Source organism: Pituophis catenifer, unplaced genomic scaffold, assembly GCF_029215685.1.
Source record: "Pituophis catenifer annectens isolate HBS135680 unplaced genomic scaffold, rPitCat1.0.hap2 SCAF_1, whole genome shotgun sequence".
In the NCBI taxonomy this organism is placed as follows: domain Eukaryota; kingdom Metazoa; phylum Chordata; class Lepidosauria; order Squamata; family Colubridae; genus Pituophis; species Pituophis catenifer.
In genome coordinates this window covers 147,583,950-147,601,218 of record NW_027256881.1, presented here as the reverse complement: position 1 = coordinate 147,601,218, position 17,269 = coordinate 147,583,950, and the positions used below count along the sequence as shown (strand labels likewise).

The following is a 17,269-nucleotide window of genomic DNA, read 5'->3' as shown; positions in this document are numbered from 1 at the left end:
TTGATAGACCATAGGACAGAAGCTGTCTTTTATTCATTGTCTCCTTTCTCTCTGGAAAGTGGCGTTTAAACGTTTTCACAGAATAAAGTTAAAGCAAAAGCAGGTGCATTTCCAGTAACCACTAGTGTTTTATCTGCCTACTCCATAATCCTGTTTCTCTGCCTCTTGTCCTAGCTGATTTTTTGAAACAAAATTCTTTAATGGAAAGGTAATATTCTTCTGTGTTCCATTTATTAAACATTAACCCCATAGCTGATTTCAAAAGTACCGAAATTCCTATGGTGGTGAAGGATGTTTGCCTAGTTCTGCTCTGCAAAATTATTATTATGGTTGGTCAACCAGCCACATGTTTAGACTGGTTTGGCATTTTTGCCCATCTAGCAAGTCCTTCTCAAGGACCTGGGAGAGGCAGATGTTGTTATTTAATAATATTAAAGATATTATTGCAGGATGTAAATGGTTCCAAGTAAATCTCATTTTTGCTATTGATTGATGATGATTTTGTCAATGCCAATGGTGGTGGTATTATTATTATTATTATTATTATTATTATCTTTTATTCATTAAACATAAAACCCAGTCAACTGAATATTTAAAAATGTATCACAAATATCATTGACTGGCACTGATGGTTGCTACGGGTTGCTGCCAGCCTCCTAGATATCAATCAAGTATCTTCTTAAAATGTACATTGTTCCGAGTAGCACGCTCTTTTACAGTTCCACTAGTGTTATAGCAGGAAGCTGCAATTTCTTGATGCAATTTCTTTTGTAAAATTCTTGGACATAGTACCAAATGCCCCGATTGACAATGCATATCATTGTCACATGTTTCATCCATAATCACATAGTTTCAGTTTATATTATTATTATCTCTTTTATTCATTAAACATGAAACTCAGTCAACTGGACATTTAAAAATGTGTCACAAATATCATTGACTGGTGCTAATGGTTGATACGGGTTGCTGCCAGCGTTCTAGGTATCAACCAAGTATTTTCTTAAAATATAGGATGTTCCGAGTAGCGCTGTTGTTTGCAGTTCCGTGGTGTTATTGCAGGAAGCTGCAATTTCTTGATGTGTTTTGTAAAATTCTTGAACATGGTACCAAGTGCCCTGATGACAATGGGTATCAATGTTACATGCTTCATCCATAACCGTGTAGTTTCGATGGCCAGATCGCGATATTTCGTGATTTTTTTTCCAGTTCTTTTTCTTCGATTCTGGCATCTCCTGGTACAGCGATATCATTAACTGTATGCTTCAGCGCTCGACAACCATGATGTCTGGCATGTTGTGCGATCTGTCTGTATTCAAAAGTCCCACAAGATCTTCATCATCTCATTTTTGGTAACTTTTTCCACCTTATGCTCCCATGACTTTTCATATACAGGTAGGGCGTATTTTTTACATAATGACCAGCAGACTAATTTAGCAATTCAATCATGTCTAGCTTTGTAATCAGTTTGTGCAATTTTGCTGCACTCAGATATTAAGTGTGAAACAGTTTCAACTTTGTTGTTGCAAAGTCGGCAATTTGGATTGTCAGTGGATTTTTGTATCTTTGCTTTCATGGCATTAGTTTGTAGTGCTTGTTCTTGAGCAGCGAGTATTAAACCTTCCATTTCTTTCTTGATGGTTCCTCTCTTAAGCCATGGCCATGTCAAGTTGTTATCACACTTTCCTTCAATGTTTTTCAAGTGCTGTCCATGCAGAGCTTTGGTTTTCCATCCATTTAATCTGTCATCCAACTGTTTTTCCTTATATTCTGTCTTTGTTTCTGTTGTTTTTATAATGTTCTCTGTTTTCACAGCCTGCAGCAATCTTTCTGTGCTTTGGTTCACGTAATCATTCAAACTTCGTTTTTCTTCTTCTACAGTTTGATGGATTTGCAATAGTCCTCTGCCCCCTATTCTTCTTGGCAGGTACAACCTGTTGGTGTCACTTCGTGGATGTAAAGCATAGCACATATTCAAAGGTTTAGGCATTTTCCGGGCCAGGTTTTCCAGTTCAGCCACAGTCCAGTTGATGATTCCAGCTGGGTAGCGTATCACTGGAATGGCCCATGTATAATGGCTTTAATCTTTCCAGCATTCAGTTTTGATTTTAATATTTTGCGGACCCTCCTGATATATTCCTTTCGCATTGACTCTTTACTTTTCCATTCAAGATGTTTATTATTATTATTATTATTATTATTATTATTATTATTATTATTATTAATTTGTATGCCACTTAAGGATTCTGGGTGGCTCACAAAATTAAAAGAAATTACAATAAAACACACACACACACAAAGAAAAATATGGCAATATGATGAAGTGAGCAGTCTCAATCTTCCTCTGCAAAGGCCTAAGCAAAGAGCCCAGTCTTCTCAGTTCTTCTAAACAACAGCAGAGAGGGGAAGCAACCAGATCTCAGGAAGAACCTTGTTCAGAGGGCAGGCACTGCTATAGAAAAGGCATGCTTCTGGGTTCCTAAGAGATGATGTCATTTAATCAAAGGAACCCAGACTGGGCTAATCCTACAGGATAGAATTAGATGGGCAGATATTATGGGGGATATGAGATCCCTCAAGTAACCAGACCTATATCATGAAGGGCTTTATTTTATTTATTTATTTTTTATTTTATTAAATTTCTATACCGCCGTTCTCCCGAAGGACTCAGGGCGGTGAACAGCCACAAGATAAAACACATAAATACAAAAATTTAAAATAAATTTAAAACAAATTAAATAATTTGGCTGAATTTAAAATACCCCATAATTTAAAAACTAATTAAAATTTACATTTAAAAAGGGGAGAAGATTTAGGCCAGGCCAGCTTGATGAAATAAAAAAGTCTTAAGCACGCGACGGAAGGTGCGCAGATCCGGGATCCTCCGTATCTCCGGGGGGAGCTCGTTCCAGATCGTAGGTGCCCCCACAGAGAAGGCTCTCCCCCTAGGGGCCGCCAGTCGACATTGGCCGACGGCACCTGGAGGAGCCCCTCTCTATGGGAGTGTACTGGCCGGTGGGAGGCTATTGGTGGTAGCAGGCAGTCCCATAGATAACCAGGTCCTAAGCCATGGAGCACTTTAAAGGTGATAACCAGAACCTTGAAGCGCACTCGGAAGACCACCGGGAGCCAGTGCAGCTCGCTTTATAGGTAATCAGCACCTTGAATTGCACCCAGAAGCAAATCCCCCACCCTCAACTAATATCAATAGGAAATGACCCTGGAGACAGAAAGGAACGACCTTAAAATGGTTTTCCCAATCCACAACCCTTGGTGCCGACTCACAAGAATACCATAGGCAACTGTACTGAAAGCCACTGACAGATCAAGATGGATGCACCATCGCCATCCTGACACAATTGACTAAGGCTGCCTCAGTACTAAATCCTGATCTGAAACCCAACTGAAATTGGCCTTTATAATCTGTTTCCTTTAGGGTTGCAGATCAACCACCTTTTCAACAAATTTCCCCAAAAAGGGAAGGTTGGAGACTGATGGTAGTTATCAAAAACCATTGGCTCCAAAGATGGCCTCTTGAGGAGACACATCACCATCTCTTTCAAAGCAAGATAAACTTCTTTCCTCAGAGAGACCAATAACCACGGTCTGGGCCCAACCATGGGTCATCTTTTAATCTGTCCAGGAGGGCAAAATAACATGATGTGTCAAATCGATGGACTCTCTTGGATGATAGAACCCACTGGTCTTTTCAGCCTGTTGATATTTTCAACTGTGTTGCAGGTATTAGACGATCAGAAGAACTGTCTCTGCTGAAGCCAACCAATGAGATAAAAAAGAAAAAGAGAAAAGACAAAGAGAAGGACAAAGAACCCGTCGTAGAAGATATTTTAAACCTGCACAATTCTCCAGTGAGTTTGGGATTGCCAGGTAACAGTGCAATAGACAATACTGATTCTATTTATTTATTGGCTGCCTTCTCTATACATTGAAGTTTGAAAAGTAGGAACAAAAGGCCATGTAACTAATAGGTTAAAGAAACCTTTGAGCTTTTTACTCTATAAGCTGGTTTTTAACATTGGCTCTGCTGACTCAAAATGATAGGGATTATTGGGGACCTCTGGATTGGAAATCCTGCCACCAGGAAAGAAGAAGAAGTATTCAATTCAATTACACATTTTTAGGAATAAGAATTAAGTTTTGACAATGGCATGCAAGAATGCTTTTTGTAGACTAGGAAAATGAAACAATTCTTCATCGGTTACAGCTTTTAAAAAAGACTTGGTGTTCAAAGGAAATACCAGTTAAAATCACACCAACTCCTGCTGTAAATGTAATTTTCTTTCTACATTGCTGGCAGGCACACCTTATGTGACCTGAAAAAAATCCAGATGGTCACTAGCTGGCAGGAAGTCTTTGCTTCCACCTAATGGCTCTCTAGTATTTGGATGGAGCTCATTGGTATGTATACTTAAACTCCATGACTTATTCTGCATTAGGAGTGTTTATCCTTGACAACTTTAAGACTTGTGGACTTCAATTGGCTGACATGACTGGCTGGGGAATTCTGGGAGTTGAAGTCCAGAAATCTTAAAGTTGACAAGGCTGGGCACCCCTGTTCTGCATTTTGAAAGATTTAATCATTATTCTCTGTGTGTGCCCACTTGGAAGCATTCTCCCTTTTTTCTAAAGAAAGACTTGAAAGAACCTGAGTGCCATGCAATTCAGGTCTGGCACAGTACCATCTATAGAACAATTATGGTTAGTGATACTTACATATTAGGGGGGGAAAACGGTTATGACAGGAACCAGGATATTAAAGAGATACTTTGAATTGTAACAATGGCATAGTATTCCAAGCCAAAATGCATCTGAAGTTAGAAAACTAAAAGTACATTTAACTAATTTTTTTGAACAAGCACAATTATCTAGATTTCTGGAATTTAGTTTTCTATTGAAAGCTACCTGCAAAACTATTAAATAGAGTCCCAAATAGGTTTTTTTTCAAAGAAATAAAGGTTTATTTTAGAAAAAGAAAGTTTATATTAGAAAATCATCTCCTTTGACATTCAGTGTTGTTATAAACTGATGGTTTTATTTTCTGTTCTCAATATTTCAGCCAGTCCTGGCTTATATAGCAAGACAATGACCCCAATTTATGATCCCATTACTGGTTCACCTGTCGCTTCCACCATTGCATGGTTCAGTGACAGCCCATTGGCACAACAGAGCTGGAGCACCCTCGCTTTTAGCCATCCTAACTCTGCACCAGAGACACTTGCCAAAATGTATCAGCCTCGAACATTGGTCGACAAAGCCAAACTGAATGCTGGGTGAGGAACCTTTCTCTTTGAATATTAGCATTAGACCATTTTGATAAGCCAAGGGCAATGTTGACTGTGTGTGCTGTGTATCCATTCACAAAGGGTTAATTAAGATACCTGGCACTTTTATCCAAAACTTAAGTCAAAAAAGACCCTTCCCAAGTAACATAATTTAGAATTTTCATAGAAACAAGAACCTGAAGTAAGATTTGGGACGAACGAAAAGTAACACCTTGACATATACTGTTAGGAATAAAACAAGGCTCAAATTCCTCTTTGCACTTTTGATTGTTCATAACTGTATTTCTCTCTTCTCAAACATATTTTCAAAGCACACATATTTTCCTTTTATATACATAAAATTTGTAATTTCTAAATACGTTCATTTGCTAAAATTGAAAAACTATACAGCTACCTCTACTTTTTTTTATTATTATTATTTTTTATTATTATTTTTTATTTTAATTTGATTTATATGCCGCCCTTCTCTACTTTTGCTAAATGTTGTCCCGCGTTATTGAGGCTAACATTTAAGGGTATAAAAAGAGAGTTTATTGAGACTAACACTGTCATGGGCAACATCTAGTAATAGGCAATAATAGTAATAGGCATTACAGTGTGTAGAAATATATTTCAAGTTTCCTTACTATGACTATACTTACTAAACTCTATATTTCTCACTCCCCCACACACACATATTTCTGATATCCTGTACTTTGTTACAACTTGGCATTTTTCTTTTTGTGGAATTTATTGTCAGTGCTTGGTGTTCTTTTCCTTTCAGATGGTTAGATTCATCTCGATCACTCATGGAACAAGATATCCAGGAGGACGATCAACTTCTACTCCGTTTTAAATACTATGATTTCTTTGATTTGAATGCAAAAGTAAGAAACTCTTTAAGATTCCCAACATGACAATTAAAAAGCATGTTTATTTTGTCAAATCACAGCTTATAGATCAGAGTACAGTAATACTATATCAGTTTTCTTTTAACATAAGTAAAATAACACAATAGTTTTTGTTGAATATTCTCTTTTGTTTGACTTATTTATTTGATTTAGGGATTGAGCAACTCCAAGCTGACTTGAGGTGGCTCACAATATTTAAAAAAATTAATAAAACATACTGCTTTTGAAACGTTTATGGGAGAATTCTGGGAGTTGAAGTCCACAAATCTTAAAGTTGCCAAGGTTGGAGACCCCTGCTCTAGTTAACTAAAGTTACTCCATCATCATGACTGAATGCCATCAAGTTGGCAATCACGCACATTTTCTCCAGGATGATCTGTTCCCAACCTCATCCTTCAGGTCTTCCAATGGTGTGTCCTTCTTTGCTGAAACCGAATACAAAATGTTTCAAAGGACTATGCTGTATAATTGGAGGTAGTTAAGGCTGCTTAACTGTTGGACCTATGGCAAAGTCTGCTTATTCCTAATGCAACTTGATATTGCTTCTCTTGGCAGTATGATGCAGTACGGATTCATCAGCTATATGAGCAAGCCCGCTGGGCTATTCTGCTGGAAGAAATAGACTGCACTGAAGAAGAAACCTTCATTTTTGCTGCATTGCAGGTATGTACTTGTTACAAAACCAGTTTTTTCTGTTTGAAGCAGTCACCTGCCAGTACATGAACACCAAGGGAGCAGGGCCTTGGATTGATTGTTCCAAGTGAGACCTTTCCCCCACCTTTCTTCAAAAAAGTGATAAACTAGTTTGCTATTTCAAATTCTGTTTACACATATGTCAATGATTAACGGAGGATATTTGATGAGGCGGCTAATTCTTCAAATGTTGTAGAACAAAGCAAATATTGAATTGTGTTATCTCCCAAATGCAAAACATAGATGGATCATGATACAATCCCATTTCCAAACAATGAGAAAATATCATTAATCCCCAAAGTGTGAAATGTTGAGTTTTGAGTTTGATAAGAGTCCGTCCTCAGATCAGATGTTTAAACAAAAGGACAGAAGGCCCTTTTGCACATTTATTAACCAGGTTTAGTTGTTTTCAGATCAGTTCTTCAAATATAAACCCAAACAATAATTAAATGACTGCAATTCTCTGCATGTCTAATTGGACAACAGCCACAAGGAATTAAATGGGATTTTATACTCCAAAAGAGTTTATGGGATTATCTCCTAAAGGTACCTGCACAAACTTCATTTTCATTGAGTATGCATGGCAAACTTCTATAGGAAAGAAATTATTTGGATGAATTGCTATAACTCACATATTTATGGAGTAGAATGACCTTGTATACTATTTGGAATATTACTTTCCTGCTCTTTATCTGTATTCCCTTTTGTTCACCATTTTTTTTCTTTTTCTTTTGTTAATTTAAATTTATATAAATTATAATTTATAACATCCATATGAAATTTGGATGTTATAAATTTCATACCATTAAAAACCCTTGCCAACCAAACCTCTGGGAATTTTTGGTAATTTAGCTTTTTGTAAATACCTTGCCACTTTATCCTCTTCTATCACATCTTTCTTGTATAGTCGTGTATAGTATTCCTGTATTATTTCCCCCATCTCTTTGTTTCCAAATCTACTTTGTCCTTGATGATCAATTAATTGCGCTATTTTCCTTGATTCTCTTTCTTTTTTCAATTTATAAGTTAACCATCTGCCAGGTTTATTTGCATTTTCAAAATAGTTCTGTTTAGCAATTCTTATTTTTTGCGCTAATTCTTCCTTCTCCAGTAGATCCATTTTGTGCTTTATAGTATTCATTTTAATTTTTACATCTTTCTTATATGGATCTTTCTGGAGTTCTTTTTCAAGTCTTTTATGATCACCTCTCAAAGCTTTAAGAGTTTGTCTTTTCTTCACATTTCTTTTCCATGTATAATCAATAATTAATCCTCTGGCAAAGGCTTTCATTGTATCCCAACGGTTTTGTATCGATGTTTCTTTCTTATTCTCCTTGAAAAAAAGTCCAATTCTCGTTTCATTTTCTTTGTAAAATCTTTCTCTTTTAATATTGTATTGTTCAATGTCCATCTAGATCTGCCTTTTCACCCTTTCCAAATAGCAATCACTGGATTGTGATCCACCCATGTATTAGTATCTATATTCACTTGTTCAATATTTAAAGTCAATTCCATTGTTGCCCATATCATGTCCAGTCTGGACCAAGATAAATGTCTGTCAGAGTAGAAAGTGTATTGTCTATTTTTCCCATTTCTCTCCCTCCAAATGTCTTTCAAGTTTATTTCCTCTGTCATTTTAAAGAAAGTCCTCGGCAATATCTTTCTACTATATCTTGTTGTTCTACTTGTTTTATAGTCCAGTTTTTCATCTACAATACCATTAAAATCCCCCATCATGCAGACATTTTCGTACTCCATTTCAATTATCTTGTTATGTAATTTCCTGTAAAAATCACTCTGGTTGTTATTAGGGCCATATATTGCTACTAAGAGTAATTTTGTATTATTATCAATTAATTCCACCATCAAAATTCTGCCTTCTGGATCAGCATATTTCTGTTCAGCCGTAAGTGTATTTCTAATGCACAGAGCAATACCTCTTTTTTTACTTTGCGCCAATGATAAAAAAGTTTTACCAAGTTTTGGTTGAATCAGTAATTGTTCGTGTTGCTTTTTAATATGCACTTCCTGTAAACAAATTATATCAAATTTTAATTTTTCTAATTTATGAAATACTGTTCTTCTTTTGTTGGCCGAATTAAGTCCATTTATATTTATTGAGATTAATTTCCTTTCATCCGTATTCATACTTTATAATTAGGTTTTGTTGCTCTAGTTGTTCTGGCTTCACGTTGCTCTTTGTATTCTATGACTCTGCCCACAGCTTCTTCTGTTTCTTCCAGCGTTATCAATTCCTCTTCCGCAGGTTTTATTGGGGCTAGCGTTGCTTGAGCTTCAACTTCCATATCAACATCCATCTCTTTAAGAGCTTCCTCGTAGAAAGCTCTTGCCTTATCAATTGTATTCAGTCTGTATCTTTGAGAGTTCCATGTTAAGCCTACTCCCTCTGGAAACAACCATCTGTAGTTAATCCCTTTTTGCAACAAAACTTTAGTCAAGAATTGATATTTCCTTCTTATCTCTCTCACTTTCCTTGGAATTTGTCTCAAAACTGTAACTTCCTTCCCTTTGTATTCCAAAGCCTTGTCACGAGCAGCCTGTAGAATCTGTGTCTTAATTGATTTCTTAGTAAATCTTATATGTACTTCTCTTGGAAGGTTATTGTGCATTGCATATCCAGTGTAAACTCGATAAATTTCATCAATTCCTTCTATCATCTTCTCTTTAGTTACTTCTAAGGCCTCAGCTAAGATTGTATTCATAATCTCAGCAAGATCCTCCCCTTTTTCTTCTGCAACATTTTGAAATCTTAAGTAGAATTCTGCTTTGTCCATTTCCCATCCAATTAAGCCAGATGTTCCTTGTTTGACCTCTCCGAGTCTATTCTCAATTTCCTTCATTTTTTCTTCTTTTTGGCCATCTTTTTCCTCCAATTTAACCAGTCTTTCTTCATATTTCATCATTGTTTGTTGTATGCTAACCACCTTTTCATCAGTTTTAAGTAACTGTTGCTCCATCCTTTGTTGTTGTTTTTCCATTCTTTGAAGTGTTTGTAAAATCATTTGTGTCGTCTCTTTCTCTTTCTCTTGCTATAACATTGTCTGAATGGAGCATTGGCCTCCAGATGGTGATGAAGATGGTGTAGTCGCTGCAGCTCCCACTGTCACTACTTTCTTGCTCATTTTGGAGTTGGCTAAATTCACTTTGAGTTCAAGAAATATTTAAGGGGTCCCACTAAACAATGGGGCAGGAAAAAAAATAGAAAAAAAACTAGGGGAAAAAGGGAAAAAGAGAAAAGAGGAAACAAATATTAAAAGGAAAAAAAAATAATCCAATTCTTCATGTTCTTCCAAAAACCCTAATCCAAAAGGAGGGAAAAAGTATATGTATGTATGTATGTATGTATGTATGTATGTATGTATGTATGTATATGTATAGGAAGAAACAAAAAATTGAAATGCTCCTCCAAATAAAAAGCCAAGAAAATAAATAAATAAATAAATAAATTAACAATTAACAATAATTCTTCAGGCTCTTGAGTGCCTTAATCCAATATTTGTATATAAATCAAGAAAAAGGGAAAAAAGAAAAAAAAACAATAGCAACAAAAGAAAAGAAAAAAAATTAGTTCTTCAAATCCTTTATGTCCAGAGAATCTACAGGGAGTGATTTTTCCTTTTGCTTCTTTCCAAGCCACACATCTCACTGGAGTTAAGATAGTTACTCAACAAAGAAGTAAAAAGAAAATAGAAAATAAATTCAGGGCCTTCCAGTATATTCCCAGGCTTTAATAATTTAAATAGAAGAGCACCTGTGTAAACAGCGTTCAGTAACTCTTCAGTCTCTGTATTTGTTTTGACTACAATATATTCTTTCTTCTGCAACAAAATTTCTCTTCCAGTGGGTGGCAGCACTACACACTCCCCTAATTCTCCTATCCTTATAAGGGAAGGGAAAAAACAAAGAAAAAAGAGAAAAGAAAAACTTTCTTTTAAGTAGCCCCAAAATAAAAGAAATGGTCACAGTCCAAATGCATCAACTCAAGAGATATTATAAACCAAGATCCACAAGTTCCAAAAATGTCAAGAGTGTCCCAATTCTGCTTTCCTGCTTTCAATCCAGTCCAGTTATCCAAAACGGAAATAAGACAATTAAATAATTTCAAGTCTTTTAAAATATGTACTTGGAAAAATAAAATCAATCCAAAATAGGTTTGCTGCTCCTCTTCATTTACTGCCCATCATAGTCCCATGCATTAATAAGGGTGTTCTTAGTAGAAAAGAAAGTAAAAGTTTCTCACCGATCTAATTACTGTCGTTCCAATCTTCCTTCCTGAAGTTGCCCCAGCCTCTGCAGCCTAACGGCTGCTGCTCCACTGCTGGAAAAAGTGCTTTTCCGGCTCAACCAGGGACTTAGCGATATCCCTGGGAGCCTCGGAACGTGCCCTCCACTGCCACAGTCAAAGCAAGACTGAGTGGTCCAGTTCGGACCGTCCAGCAGTGGAGTTTCTCGGCGGAGTTTCAAGAGCCCTAGAAACCCCGCGCATCTCGCCGCAACGCCAACTTCCGGTCTTCAAAAATTGTATTTAGCCTTTGATTTCTTTTATTGCCATACAAATCTAAATAAATCTTTTTATCCTTCTGTAAAAGGTGCATCATTTTTCAAAACTACAGTAGTATGAAATAAAAGGATCGTTCTAGATTATTCATTTTTACCATTGAAATTCTTCCAATGATACTTGCAATTTTTCCATCAATAGAAAATTCCTTCAGCTTTTCCATTAATATATCTAATCTTCCCAAGGGATTTTCACCTATTAAACCCAAATTGTCAGCAAATGCCCCTAATTTATATCCTTTTTTTTTACTCTTACCCCGATTATTCTCTCATCCTGTCTTATATCTGTCAGGTTTCGATGCTATCTCAAAATAAATGAGCTGACAATATCATTTATACAAGTGGTGAAAATTAGCAACATTGTCTTCTTTTTTGTATCTCACAGGTTTAAGTCAATTCACCATTGTCTGTAATTTGTGCTGCTTGTGATATAAAGGTAGTATATAACCCATTTAATAGTTATTTCCAAAATCCATTCTTCCAAAATTTTAAACATAATAATCTAATTCAAATTCGAACTGCTGAACTGCCAATCTTTTGATTGACAAGCTGTAAAAAGGGACGTGGTGGCTCAGTGGCTAAGACGCTGTGTTTGTCGATCGAAAGATCGGCAGTTCATCGGTTCAAATCCCTAGTGCCGCGTAATGGGGTGAGCTCCCGTTACTTGGCCCAGCTTCTGCCAACCTAGCAGTAAAAAATGCAAGTAGAAAAATAGGGACCACCTTTGGTGGGAAAGTAACAGCATTCCGTGCGCCTTTGGCATTTAGTCATACTGGCCACATGACCATGGAGACGTCTTCAGACAGTGCTGGTTCTTCGGCTTTGAAACGGAGATGAGCACCGCCCCCTAGAGTCAGGAACAACTTGCACATATGTGCGAGGGGAACCTTTACCTTTACCTTTAGTATATTAAAATTGTTTCTGGTATATGTCCCTTATCTGATTTTGAGACAGAAAACCACATCTATTTTTATGTATAAAGTCCTACAAAGTGCCTTTCATTCGTTCAATAATACCATAATAAATAACTTAAAGTTACTGTTCAGTAAAGAAATTATTATTGTTGTTGTTGTTATTATTATTATTATTATTATTATTATTATTATTATTATTATTATTATTATTATTATTATTATTTTAATTTTAATTTGTATACCGCCCTTCTCCCAAGGGGACTCAGGGCGGTGAACAGCCAAAATTAAAATACATACAATACAAAAGTTAAGATAATTAAAAAAGATTAAATCAATCGGCCTCCCATTTTAAAACCCCAAGTCTATAAAATTTTAAAAATCCCATTAAAAACCCTTTAGGCTAGGCCGGTTTGCTGGAATAAATAAGTCTTCAGGGCCTTACGGAACGTCCGGAGGTCCGGGATCAGTCGTATTCCAGGAGGTAGCTCATTCCACAGGGCGGGTGCCCCCACAGAGAAGGCTCTCCCCCTGGGGGCCACCAGCCAACATTGCTTGACCAACGGCACCCCGAGGAGGCCCTCTCTGTGAGAGCGTATTGGCCGGTGGGAGGTTATCGGTAGCAGCAGGCGGTCTTGTAAGTACCCTGGCCGTAAGCCATGGAGTGCTTTAAAGATGAGAACCAACACCTTAAAGCGTACCCGGAAGACCACCAGGAGCCAGTGCAGCTCGCGCAGGAGAGGTGTTACATGGGAGCGCCACGTCGCTCCCATAATCACCCGCACGGCCGCATTCTGGACAAGTTGGAGGCTCCGGGTGCTCCTCAAGGGGAGCCCCATGTAGAGAGCATTGCAGTAGTCCAGGCGAAACATGACGAGGGCATGGGTGACTATGCATAAGGAGTCCCGATCCAGAAAGGGGCGCAACTGGCGTATCAGGCGAACCTGATTGGTTCATCAATTGGTTCATCAATAATTATCAATTGGTTGATGATTATTATTATTTTTTGGTAAAGTAGTACCTTGACTCAACCTTTGGAAAAAAATGATAAACTCTTAGCTGGAAAAGGGATTTCCAGAAAGTTGGAAAGGACATTTTTTCCTTTAAAGATCTATCTTCCTCTTGTAACCAGTGAGAAAGTGATAAACTTCCTTCAGATAAACTTATGCCTGTTCTTTCTGTCCATCCTTTACATAAATAAATAGATGTAGAAATGAAGGGGGGGAGAGAGGAGAAAGAAAAAGAGAAGGTGAAAGAATGGATGAGATTAAGGAAACTCAAACTAGAATGAGAACCCTGGAAAAACAATACAAACATTTGGCTGCAAAATGCTGGCAGGATCTCAGCGTTCTCTAAGTGGGATACAGGATCCACTGATTCTGCCTTGGAAACAGAATCTAAAGGGTGGGGAGATGTAAAAGAAAAGAAAAAAAGAGGCCATATAATATACAGTCAGGTCCAGAAATATTGGGACATCGACACAATTCTAACATCTTTGGCTCTATACACCACCACAATGGAGTTGGAATGAAACAAACACAATGTGCGTTAACTGCAGACTGTCAGCTTTAATTTGAGGGTATGTACATCCAACTCAGGTGAACGGTGTAGGACTTACAGCAGTTTGCATATGTGCCTCCCACTTGTTAAGGGACCAAAAGTAATGGGACAAAATAATAATCATAAATCAAACTTTCCCTTCTTAATACTTAGTTGCAAATCCTTTGCAGTCAATCACAGCCTGAAGTCTGGAATGCATAGACATCAGCAGACGCTGGGTTTCATCCCTGGTGATGCTCTGCCAGGCCTCTACTGCAACTGTCTTCAGTTCCTGCTTGTTCTTGGGACATTTTCCCTTCAGTTTTGTCTTCAGTAAGTGAAATGCATGCTCAATGGGATTCAGGTCAGGTGATTGACTTGGCCATTGCATAACATTCCACTTCTGTCCCTTCAAAAACTCTTTGGTTGCTTTTGCAGTATGCTTTGGGTCATTGTCCATCTGCACTATGAAGTGCCGTCCAATGAGTTCTGCAGCATTTGGCTGAATGTGAGCAGATAATATTGCCCAAAACACTTCAGAATTCATCCTGCTGCTTTTGTCAGCAGTCACATCATCAATAAATACAAGAGAACCAGTTCCATTGGCAGCCATACATGCCCACGCCATGACACTACCACCACCATGCTTCATTGATGAGGTGGTATGCTTAGGATCATGAGCAATTCCTTTCCTTCTCCATACTCTTCTCTTCCCATCACTCTGGTACAACTTGATCTTGGTCTCATCTGTCCATAGGATCTTGTTCCAGAACTGTGAAGGCTTTGTTAGATGTTGTTTGGCAAACTCTAATCTGGCCTTCCTGTTTTTGAAGCTCACCAATGGTTTACATCTTGTGGTGAACCCTCTGTATTCACTCTGGTGAAGTCTTCTCTTGATTGTTGACTTTGACACACATACACCTACCTCCTGGAGAGTGTTCTTGATCTGGCCAACTGTTGTGAAGGGTGTTTTCTTCACCAGGGAAAGAATTCTTCGGTCATCCACCACACTTGTTTTCCATGGTCTCCCAGGTCTTTTGGTGTTGCTGAGCTCACCAGTGCATTCCTTCTTTTTGAGAATGTTTCAAACAGTTGTTTTGGCCATGCCTAATGTTCTTGCTATCTCTCTGATGGGTTTGTTTTGTTTCTTCAGCCTAATGATGGCTTGCTTCACTGATAGTGACAGCTCTTTGAATCTCATCTTGAGAGTTGACAGCAACAGATTCCAAATGCAAATAGCACACTTGAAATGAACTCTGGGCCTTTTATCTGCACATTGTAATTGGGGTAATGAGGGAATATCACACACCTGGCCATGGAACAGCTGAGAAGCCAATTGTCCCATTACTTTTGGTCCCTTAACAAGTGGGAGGCACATATGCAAACTGCTGTAAATCCTACACCGTTCACCTGAGTTGGATGTACATACCCTCAAATTAAAGCTGAGAGTCTGCAGTTAACGCACATTGTGTTTCTTTCATTCCAACTCCATTGTGGTGGTGTATAGAGCCAAAGATGTTAGAATTGTGTCGATGTCCCAATATTTCTGGACCTGACTGTATATTGTTTCTGTTTCAGATGGATTGCCCCTTTCTTTTTTATGCATGGGGAACACACTAGCCCAGGGGTCAGCAACCCGTGGCTCTGGAGCCGCATGTAGCTCTTTCATCCCTCTGCTGCAGCTCCCTGTCGCTGGTCGGCTCCACAATTGATAGAGCTTTCAGTTAGGACAGGTAAAGGAAAAAGGACGCCATGCTAGGAGGAGACTCTATGGTGGAGGAATCAGACTTCTGGTCAGCTCCAGAATTGAATAGGAGGCTTCCGGTTAGGACCTTTGTGGCTCTTTGAGTATTTAAGGTTGCCGACCCCTGCACTAGCCCAAGTGTTTAGTAAGAGTACTAGAAGAATCAGTGCAAAAGGTCCTTCTCACTAACAAGCCTGTTAGAACATATCTTTTTTTTAAAAAAAAAAAAACAAGTTTTATTGGGTTTTTTCCCTCCCCCCACATTCACCCTCATCTTTTTTGAACAGAGTATTTTGGCCATATCTTATCTTATACAATTTATCAAATTCAAATACATTTTACTCAATTACAATTTTTGCCACAATTTTCCTTTTTCCCTTTTTTTAATCATATCTCAATATTTCTTTGCTTACTTATATAAACAGCATCTTCATTCGCCCTCAAATTCTAATTTTCCTGCTTATTCATATTTATTCTCTTTTATTTTTTAACCATTTATTCTTTATCTTAGTATATTTATATATGTTCGGGGTTGCCTTTCTTCCATTTCATCTTTTTTGTTGTACAGCAGTCTTTCTTCTCAATCCTGCCATCTCCCTCTCTTCTTTCCTTCTTACTTTTTTTTCCCTCCTCTCCTGCTCCTCTCTACTTCCCTTTCCTTTCTCCTTCTCCTCCTTTCTTCCTTCCTGTCTAGCCCTCTCTCCTACTCTGATTTCCCCTCTCTTCCTTCCTCCCCTTTCTTCCATCCCTCTCTCTTCTCCCCTTCTCTTCCATCTCTCTACTCCTCTTCCATCTCTCTCTGTTGCTGTATTCATTTTCAATTTAATATTTTCCACTATGATGTCCAGGCAACCCCGATCTTTCTCATTTATTAAAAAATATTACTCGAAATTCCCCTACTCTTTTTAATTATTAACAAATATTTCAATTTAGTGCATTTTTTCCTTGAAACCTTTGTTAAAATAATCTTCCAACCCTTGCTTTTTTCCCTTTAACAATGTATTTCTTCCGTTTTACTTCTTACAAGTCTGTCATTTACATCATTTACTAACATTTCATTTTCATTCAATTTTACATTTCAATTTCAATTCCCATCTTAATTTCAATTAATTCTTTTGTTGCTTTTATTTCTCTCCACTTAGTGCTTCCTCCAACATGAAAATAGTTCATTTTTTTTCACATTTCATCTACTGATCTATTTTACATTAAACAGTATTTTCACATATAATTTCTACAACTAACATTAACCTATTAATATTTTCACTGACTCTTAACCATTTTTTTTAAACTCTCCACAATCCCACTTCTTGATGCTTTTCTCCCTTTTTCCCATTCCCTTACAAGTATGACATTTAAATCATTTTTTAACATTTCAATTTCATTCAATTTTACATTCAATTTCAATTTTCCATCTTAGTTTCAATTAATCCTTATGTTATTATTTGTTTCTCTCCATTTAGTGCTTCCTCCAATATCATTCTTTCTTTCACATTGCATCTACTGGTATATTTTTCATTTAACAACATTTTCACATATAATTTCTACAACTAACATCCTTCCCTTTATTAACAAATTAACATTTTCACTGGCTCTTAACCATTTTCTCTTAGGCTC

At 37.4% G+C, this 17,269-nt stretch overlaps 1 protein-coding gene across 1 annotated transcript in view; it reads left to right on the top strand.

Moving 5' to 3' along the window:
* Nucleotides 1–17,269, top strand: part of FERMT1 (FERM domain containing kindlin 1) — a 39,946-nt gene that overhangs the window by 6,530 nt on the left and 16,147 nt on the right. The window contains exons 3-6 of the mRNA XM_070956246.1: nucleotides 3,739–3,885; nucleotides 5,075–5,288; nucleotides 6,064–6,166; nucleotides 6,746–6,853. Coding sequence (XP_070812347.1) covers nucleotides 3,739–3,885; nucleotides 5,075–5,288; nucleotides 6,064–6,166; nucleotides 6,746–6,853 — 572 coding nt within the window. The remainder of the gene's footprint in view (nucleotides 1–3,738; nucleotides 3,886–5,074; nucleotides 5,289–6,063; nucleotides 6,167–6,745; nucleotides 6,854–17,269) is intronic.